General features: G+C 46.9%; 1 protein-coding gene across 2 annotated transcripts in view; it reads left to right on the top strand.

Annotated features, from left to right (window-relative positions):
* The first annotated feature begins 982 nt into the window (after window positions 1-982).
* SPPL2B (signal peptide peptidase like 2B) overlaps window positions 983-9,669 on the top strand; it is a 28,036-nt gene continuing 19,349 nt past the window's right edge. For both annotated transcript variants that reach the window (XR_010794807.1, XM_066635831.1), the window contains exons 1-6: window positions 983-1,082; window positions 3,527-3,646; window positions 3,809-3,991; window positions 6,756-6,845; window positions 7,368-7,507; window positions 8,347-8,489. Coding sequence is in view for 1 of the 2 variants with exons in the window: in XM_066635831.1 (XP_066491928.1) it covers window positions 1,020-1,082; window positions 3,527-3,646; window positions 3,809-3,991; window positions 6,756-6,845; window positions 7,368-7,507; window positions 8,347-8,489 (739 nt within the window). In the remaining variant the exon portion in view is untranslated. The remainder of the gene's footprint in view (window positions 1,083-3,526; window positions 3,647-3,808; window positions 3,992-6,755; window positions 6,846-7,367; window positions 7,508-8,346; window positions 8,490-9,669) is intronic.

Here is a 9,669-nt window from a genome sequence, read left to right as displayed (position 1 = left end):
TTCTTCTTTTTGTGTGGAAGTTTCATAATTAATTTTTTGTATGATTTTGTAGTAGAAGAAAGAAATGTAGTTCGAGATCTCCATGTTTGCCATGTAATTTGCAATGTTTTTACTTTTTTAATTTTGTGTGTAATAAAACTAAAAAGTATAAAAAGAAAAAGAGAATTTGTCAGGACCCACTGGAAGTGATGTCATGACATCATCCAGCAGGAACATGTTTAACAATCCTGGGCTGCAATCCGACCCACACTTGCCCAGGAGTAAGTCCCATTGACTAGCATCGTTCAAAGCATATACAGAGTAGCCTGTTCAAAGTTCAGGCCTACCACATTTCCCCCAATGCTCACCAGGGCAGCATCAAGTCTAATCTATTAAAAATAAAATATCAAAATGAATGGGGACCCACCTGAAATGGGTTCCCAACCCACCTAGTGGGTCCCGACCCACAGTTTGAGAAACACTGGCTTACAGCACAATCCCAACCATGTCTACTCAGAAGTAACATATTGTATTCAGTGGGGCTTCCTCCCAGGTAAGTGAGGACAGGAATGCAGCCTGAGAGCCCAAGCCTATGCCTGTCTACTCAGAAGTAAGCCCCATGATAGTCAGTGGGCTTCCTCCCAGGTAAGTGGGGCTGGGACTGCAGCCTGACACTCCCTCCTTCCAAGCCCCAAAACAAAAGGCAAGTAGAAGAAGGGAGCAGCCCGTGGAAAACAGCTTTCCCCAGGAGTTCAGCCACTGTGTGTGCCGCTCTAGCTCTCCTCTCCATCGTTTCAACCGAAAGTGTGCTCCGCTCTAGCCACGACGCCACCATGGTACGGAGCCGCTCTATCCTTTTTTTGGCCTTCAGCGGCGGAGAGAGCGGTCCAGTTCCGCAGAACCATAGAGAAGGATGGGCGGCCGGGAGCGGCTTCCGTGTTGCTGGGTAACCGGTAGCTCACTTCCAGCCCGGACCGGAAGTAGGCCTCCGTTGTCTCCCCTCCCTTCCCCGACTGCAGCCTGGACAATAGTCGGCGGGGATGGCTGCTGGCCCCGGGGGGCCGGCCTGGCTGGGGGGGTGCCTGCTGCTGCTGGTCGCCCAGGTAACGCGCTCCGTGGGCCTCCTCCCCGGAGAGGGCGGGGGGCGCACCGCCTCCAGGGGGAAGCACCGCCCTCCCCCCGCAGGCGCCCTCGCCCTCCAAGGGGGAGCGAGAAGCGGGGCCTGTGGAAGAGGCTCCGGAGGGCAACCCGGTCCAGCTCCCCTCAGGTGGGGGAGGCGCAGCTGGAGCTGCTCGCTGCCAGCACTGCTGCTAGTGGCTCCTTGTGGTTCTCTTTCTCCCCCCCCCCCCACTGTCATGGAGCTTTATAAGCCTCTGCCTTGGGCAGGCAGTGTCATTAGCCTGTGGAACTCTCCGCCCCTGGATGTGGTGAGGGCATCTGATTGACACACCAAAGTTATGCAGGGGGTGGACAACGTGGGGAGAAGTGTCTGTGGAACTCCTTGCCACAGGATGTGGTGACTGATAGAGAGGGCAGGAGGATGTTCTTTTCCTTCCCATACAACGCCAGAGCCAGGGGGCATCCACTCAAATTGAGTGTCTGTGGATCTCCTTGCCACAGGATGTGGTAATAGAGTGGATAGAGCAGGGTCTCCAAATACGGCCCGGGGCCAGATGCAACCCACAATGATCCTCTATCCAGCCTATGGCCAGCCTCTGATCCCCTGAGAGCCTCTGACCCAGTTGACCAAACACAACCAGAGTTGTGCTTTTGGGATGGGGGAATGGGGTCCATTTAAGTGTGTGCTTTATTTCTTGGGCTGTGTTGGTGCTTGGAGAAATCCTGGACATTTGGACCCATTTATTAATTCATCTAAGTTCAATTTCTAATGTATTTATTTAAAATGTAAATTTAATTGTTTTTTCCAGACTTCAACACTGTGTCAAATATTTGATTCGGCCCTTTGGCTGAAAAGTTTAGGGACCCCTGGGATACAGGGATGTTCTTTTCCTTCTCACATGACACAAGAACTAGGGGACATCCACCAAAATTGAGTGTCTATGGAACTCCTTGCCATAGGATGTGGTTATAGAGTGGATAGACGGATGTTCTTTTCTTTCTCACACGACATGAGAACTCTGGGACATCCACCAAAATTGAGTGTCTATGGAACTCCTTGCCATAGGATATGGTGATTGAGTGGATAGAGGGATGTTCTTTTCCCTTTTACACAACCCCAGAGCCAGGGGACAGCCAGTGAAATTGAGTGTCAGCTGAACTCCTTGCCACAGGATATGGTGATAGAGTGGATAGACGGATGTTCTTTTCCCTCTCACACAACACCAGAACCAGGGAGCATCTGCTAAAATTGAATGTCAGGGAAGTTATGACAGATAAAAGAAAAAATTTCTTTGCCCACCGTGTAGTTTCCCCCATCTGTAAAATGGACTCATTGCTGCTTTGCATTAGTCATTGGTCCATCTTGAGTCGGTCTTGTCTCTTATACCTGGCGGTGGTTTTCTCAAAGTCTCAGGCAGCATTTCCCAGCTCCACTTGTATTCCTATGGCTCTCTCATTTTTCCAAGTGAAGAATATGAAATTTGGGGGTCCTGGCTGCAATACCTAGGTCTAGTCATGGTTTTCCATGGTGTACTGGGAGATGGTTAGGAAAGCTTGTTGTCATATGACTAAAATCCCAGTAATCTGTTAAAAGTTTTAATGCATACCCCACAAATCAGGTTTTGCATAGAACAGGGAACAGCAACTTGCAACAGATGGTGAACTCTATCATTTTGGAACATTGGTAGACTGTTGATTGCCCTTTTCAGGTATGACTTTTAAAACAGCTGTTGTGATGTATTTAAGTAGTGTTCAAAGTCCTTCCTGGGCACTTATCTCAGTAATCCTGAAAGATAGTAAACCAGTTTCTGTGTGTGACTGGGCTGGGCTGGAATTTGCATTGACAGCAAATTGCCAGTGAATTCATGACCTAGATGAGACCAGGAACTTTCTGGCTGGTGGTTTGAATGTTTAACCCCATTACCTTTCACCTCAGCTTGGCCTGGTGGTTGTTAATGTAGGTTGTTAATGACAAAAAATGCCTGGTGACAGAGGTCTGAAACTAGAGTTATGGAGTCAGGGTCTTGAAGGTGGTCTAGTTATGGGAGCTCATAGCATGAAAAGGAGATTAAAAGGAGTCAGAGAGATGCACCACCATCTGATGAGGAGTTTGCTATACTTTGATTGGTTCCTCTGTCCCACAGTCATCATTCTCTTGAATTTTGCTTTTTTTCCTGTTCTGTAGCACTGCAAGTTCTACTAAGGTGTAGGAGAGTTTCTGGGAACATGGAGGCCACAAGTCTCTCAAACTACTTGGTCTGATCTGGCTTAAATAGTAGAATAGCCACTCTTTGATTCTGCATTCCGGACCTGGTACAGTTTCCAAGCACTCTTCTAGTCATGGCCCCTATGGAACATGTGATGGGATTAACTGGATGCAACCCGCAATGTGAATGGGAGCAGCTGACTCTTCCTTTCATGTTTTTAGGTCTCCTGTGAATTCGGCATGGCCCGTGTCTTCTCAGAGAAGGGGAGTGCCAAAGGCAAGGATTACTGCATCCTCTTCAACTCCCAATGGGCCCATCTGCCCCATGACCTTGGGAAAGCAGTAAGTTTGTGCTTGCGTATCTAAATGTTTACATAGCCCACTCTATCCCACATCTTTGAGGCAGATTCCCCTAGCTGCTCACTCCTGACATCAGCTCAGTAGCCAGCAGGCAGAGAAGAGGCATCTGTTTCTAATTGCCCTGCTCTCTCCCTTCTTTTCTAGTCACTCTTGCAGCTGCAGGACCAGACAGTGTCTGTCTTGTGCTCCCCTTCCGATGTCCCTGACGGGGGCTTCAGCAACATGATCCCCATGGTGATGCGAGGGAACTGCACCTTCTATGAGAAAGTGAGGCTGGCACAGATCAACGGAGCTCGAGGGCTGCTGATCGTCAGTCGGGAGAGGCTGGTGAGTCAGTTTTTGCTTCTAATGCAGCAAAGTGGGCCTCAGGGAGGGAATGACGGCCCACTGTCCCCTTTCCATTCTCATCTGCCTTGGCCACTTCCTCTGCATCAGGTTAAAGATGCTGCTGGATTTTCTGTATTAAGCTTTTGTCTAATCTGGCATCACGTTTTCAACAATGAACAAACAGAATCCTTCAGGAAGTAGGACATGTGAAGGCCACAGTCTTTTCCTGCTCTAGCATCTGGCATTCAGAGACTGCCTCTGAAGATGGAGGTTCCCCATAGCAATCACGACTCATAGTAATTCACAGACCTGTCCTCCTGCTTTATGAATTTGTCACATTCCTTGTTAAAGCCATCGGTCCATAGTCATTGCTGCAGCCTGTGGCAGCAAATTCCAAAAGTTCATCACTCTCTGTGTGAAGAAATATTTTCTCTCATGTGTCCAGAATCTTTTGCCCATTGATTTGATTGTGTGTTCTCTGATGAGAGGAGGGTGGAAAGTCTTTCTCTCCCCCTCCCTCTTCCTTTTGTAATTTTGTAAGCTGCTGTCATCCCCCCTTTTCCATCCATTGTTTCCTAAACTAAGGGTCCACTGCTATCCAATTTTCCAGTACTGATGCAGTTGTGCTAATGGGGCGTGCGCTGTATTCTGCCCAGGACTCCTCAGGGTGAGGCAGAGTTTCCCAAAATGAAATGTCACAACATCCCAGCCAGTGGAAACTGGTTGCTATCCCCTTAAAGGGGTGGCAGCTGCAGCAGCCACTGAGAAAGGGGGGTTCCCACTTACATGGGGGTTGTGCCGGCCCTTTGGAAGGTGCGGGGGGCCAATGGCCCCCTCTGAGGCCTCCCTATGTCTCAGAACCGCTCTTCCTCTTGCCTGTGCTGAGATAATTTAGAAAAATGAATGGAAAACTGAAAAAGGAACACATCTTTAAACTTGATACTTCAGAATATAAAATATAGGTGTAACTCATTTCTGTATTAATAAAATAAAAATCTTCTAGTTTTAACTAAGGAAGCATTTCAGAGATATTGAGGGTTATAGATTACTGCCTTTGGACATGGAGGTTTCAAGCAGCAATCATGACTAATAACCACTGATAGACCACCACTGCTTCCTCTTCCTTCCTGAATTTTTCCACCTTCTCTTTTCCCCCCAGAAGCATTCATATCTGTACCATTTCTTCTTGACATCTCACCTCCTCAAATATTCCTGCTTCTCACCACAAAACAAACCTCATTGCCTTCCTGAGAGGGACTTGGGACCAAATCCTACCCAACTTTCGAGCACTGATGCAGCCATGCCAATGAAGTGTGTGCTGCATCTTGCAGTGGGGAGGCAGAAACAGGCCTCCTCAAAGTAATGGAATGTTTGTTCCCTTATCTCGGGGCTGCATTATGACTACATTGGTGCTGGAAGTTGGATAGGATTGGGCCCTTAATCTTTTTCATGTTTTTAGCTTTTGATGGGGTTATTGGTGGGGGGGGGGAGCTGGTTTTTAAAGGGTTTTTAATTTCCTTGATCTTGCTCCATGTCGGGCATGGCTCCCCCTCCATATGGTTCCACTCCTATCCTTTTAATTTGTTTCTTTTTCCGCATGACTTCTCTTACCTAGATATTAATATCCCTTTCAAAACCTTTTTGTAACAATTAGAATTCTTTGGAAGCTATTAATGTTCTGTGATTCTGCACTTGCTTTTGTATACAGTGCAGAGTATTGGGTTTCTTTCTGAGAGCGTGCCAGCTGCTTGCCAAAGGCCCTTCTGTTCTCAGACTGGGGCTGTTGTGTAGCTGCCTGACCCTCCTCGGCCAGCAGTCATGTCCCCTAAAGCACCCCCCATCTAGTTCCTCACGTCTCTGTCCTTTTTCTCCTTCCTGGCATTTGCCACTAAATATATAAATCCTGCAGAAATCTGCAGGAGCTCAGAATGAAGCTCCTATATTGAGGCAGTTAATAAATAGAAAATGAATCGATTATAGATGACCCCCCCCATATCCACTCGGGGTCCGTTTTGCCCCTCCCCACACGGATACAGAAACCATGAATATGGGAAAACCCTGTATAAAGCACTGTAAGACCAGCCCCCAAGTCTATTAGCTTTGTTTTTCTTTACTTTTATGTTCTTGCTTATCACAGGAACAGTGTTGTGCTTATCATAGGAATGCAACATGCAGGCAGAGAGCCTGTGCACTAGAAGGAGGAGACTAACCTAATATTAACAGGAAGCAGGACAGTTCCTGCTTCCTGTTAATATTCTGGCTGTATTCCTCTAGTGTTTAGTCTGCCTGCCTGCACGTCACGTTCCTATGATAAGCAAGACACTGTTTCTGTGAGAAAAAGACAATTAAAGAAAAACAATAGTAAGGGGCGGAGGGGACATAGTTCAGTGGAGAACCATGTATAAGTGAAATCACGGATACTGGATCCACAGAAACAGGGTGGCGGGCCCTATAAATAGTAACATTATAGGAATCATACAGTTTCATCTAGTCCAGCCTCCTGATTTTCCCACATTGGCAAATTGGATGCCTCAGTGGAAGGCCCAAAAGTGGGACATGTAGACAAATGGCCCTGTCTCACTGTTAGCCTCCTGCAGCTCTTATTCAGAGAGGTATTGCCTCTGAACCCAGAGGTGGCTTTTAGCCATCATGGTTAGTAGCCATGCACTTGTCTCATGACTTCTTAATGCCTTCTGAACTGGTAACCATCACTGTCATGAGGTGGTGAGTTTCTGCCAAGACTGCCCTCACTTTTTTTCTCCAGGTCCCCCCTGCTGGCAACCAGAGTCAGTATGAAGAGATTGATATTCCAGTGGCCTTGCTGAGCTACGCTGACATGTTGGATATTGGCAGGGTAAGTGTTGTGGTATGCTGTAAGAGCCAGGCAGTTTTTGAAAAGTTGGGTGTGTTGATCATATGGTTATACGTGTTGGAGTGGTTCCTGCAGCACACTCTCAGGGGTGCCACACAGTCTCTTCTTTCTAACTCACCAGGTCAAGACCCACACAAAATCGCGAAGCAGCCTTAGGCATTTGCTCTGACATGGGAAAGGCAGAGTATAAATTCTTTAAATAAATAATAAACAAATGAAACAGATATCTAGGTATATGTGATTCTTGTTTCAGAAGGTGTCAGTTTGAATGTGTGGGAAGGACTAGTGGAACTAGGGGCTGGTGTTGATTCCCCAGATAATTTAATGATGTCTTGTGGAGAATGAGTGAACATCTGCCATTCGTGGAGCTCCATCCTGATACTGGAGCAGAAAGATGGCTTGGCATAAGTGGCATTGCTTTGAGGTATAATCCTTCATATGGGGACAGAACTGCAGGCCAGCTAAATGACTCTTCCTCTTCCTTCCTCTGTGCTGCTGCTGCAGAGATTTGGTCACTCTGTCAAGGTAGCGATGTATGCACCCAACGAGCCCGTCTTGGACTACAACATGGTGATCATCTTTCTGATGGCTGTGGGGACAGTGGCTGTTGGTGGATACTGGGCAGGAAGCAGAGATGTGAAAAAGTAAGTCAGGCTGCCACGCCAACTATCAATGAGGTGACTAGGGAGCCAAATTCAATGTTTTCTGGGATGCTTGCGATCATAAGACACCAAGGTGAGGTGGCATCCTGAACTAGGGCTTCCAGCAGTTGGGTTTTGGCACCTTCTTTCTTACACCAGCAGTGTTCAATTTCCACTGAGCTCAGTGCCATGAGGGCAGCATCTAGGCTGCAATACTAGTCTGCAGTATCAGGCATTGTCATCTGACCCAAGGGCCAGTCCTTGTTCCTCAGGTCCTATGAAACTCTGACCTCACAGCTTGCTCTTCAGTCTGAGCAGTTCATCTCATGGGTGTAAGGACAGTACCTAAGCCCTGATGTTTGCCCTCCTAGGTTTTAACTGTGCACCTCTGGTTTTGTTGTTTGCTTCTCTGTGACTTACTCCCTGCTTGTTTGGGATTGTGCACCTACATCTGGCTCACTTTGACTGACACCCCCCATGAGCCCTGGCACTTCATTACTGTGAACCTGATTTTATGGCACACTCAACCCCAGAAGGCAGCTGTGTTGCTTCAGCTCAATTGTAGAGTGCCCTCTTCATACAGAGAAGGTCCCAAGTTCAGTCCCTGACAGAATCTCTGAACACGACTGGGAGTCTCTCTCTGAAACTGGGAAACTGTTGCCAGTCTGTGTAGACAGACTTAGATGGACCAGTGTCCAGACTCTGTATAATTGAATGTTGACTTGGGTGACCCATTCATTTCTGGCTGTGGCCCTTTTGGAGCAGTAATTTAGGATTAGCAGCCGGCTCTTTGCTATTGAAGGACCATGGTGGTTCTGCTGACAGACACTCCTCTCTTTCAGGCGCTATGTGAAACATAAGCGTGATGACGGGGCTGAGAAACATGAGGACGAGACAGTGGATGTCACCCCCATCATGATCTGTGTCTTCGTGGTCATGTGTTGTTCAATGCTCATCCTTCTGTATTTCTACTATGACCAGCTAGGTAACAGTTTGGCAAGTACTTGCCATCATTTGGGGTTTTTGCTAACTGCAAGTTAAACTCTTGAATTCTCTCATTTGGCCTCCCCAGTCACTTATGTTCTCCCTTAAGTAGAAGGCATGGTTTATGCCATTTGGTCTCTGGAGCTTGCTGATGTGATCATAAATAAATGGTTATCATTTAATCAGATAAAAGTAGACATTTCAACTCCCAACATGTTGAAACTCAGGATGAGTTTGGTGCTGTTTGATTGCTTAAAACAAAATCTGCTCTAGTCTGTGGTCCTGGACAGGAATTGCAGAGCATGGGAGACTAAAGAGGAGGCCATCTTGCTTCTTTTGTTCCTTGGGGACAGATGAACTGGTAAATGCTGACCCCCTGTTTGAAATTGTGTCTCCTACTGTTGCTTGCTTTCTGGGAGGCTTAAAGGGAGGCCCAGAAGAGACTTGGCTAGGGTACCTCTAGAGGCTCTAATGCATGTTACCACCAGACTTGGCCATCCTTCTGTGGTCATTCAGGAGCACATGTCTTTCACTATTTGTGTACAGGAGTGTTTAGCCCAGTTTTTGACCCCCAAGGGGGGATTGTTTTCTGCTATCCCAAAGTTCTTTTTTTTTTTAAAGGAAGCTGTGCTTCTCGCTATGCTGCACCCAGCTTCCAGTCACTTTCCTAATAAGAAAGTACGTTGAAGATTTAAAAATGGATTCACAAGAGTTCAGACTTTTTATGCAGATCTTGCTTATCTTTATGCCCTACTTTTCAGCCAGGACAGAGTCCCAAAGCAGTTTAAATATAAATAATGGTTAAAAGGTACAGTGTATACTAGTTCTTCACCCTTTTTTAGGTTGTCACAACTCAGCTACCAGGTTGCACAACTTCTCAGGTCAGATCTGACTGGAGTTTGTTCACTTGAGGGAAATGTGCAACAATTTCTAGTCAGCCTGTGCTTTGGCTGGGGTCAGTTTTCCATAGCCTGAAGTCAAGTTCCTGCTACAAATGTAAGGTCTTGTCAGGATACATTTGGGAGTAACAAAATATGACAATCTGATATCAAACACAGGCTTATTCATTACCCCTTCCTTCCCCTCCCTCTCATTTCTTTCTCTCTCTTCTTACCAAGCACTCCACATATTTAGGTAAACCTAACAGCAAGATCACTATCCTCCTGAGCAGAGGCTCTCAT

This window comes from Tiliqua scincoides, chromosome 8 (assembly GCF_035046505.1).
Source record: "Tiliqua scincoides isolate rTilSci1 chromosome 8, rTilSci1.hap2, whole genome shotgun sequence".
In the NCBI taxonomy this organism is placed as follows: Eukaryota; Metazoa; Chordata; class Lepidosauria; order Squamata; family Scincidae; genus Tiliqua; species Tiliqua scincoides.
This window is presented reverse-complemented; position numbering and strand designations above follow the sequence as displayed.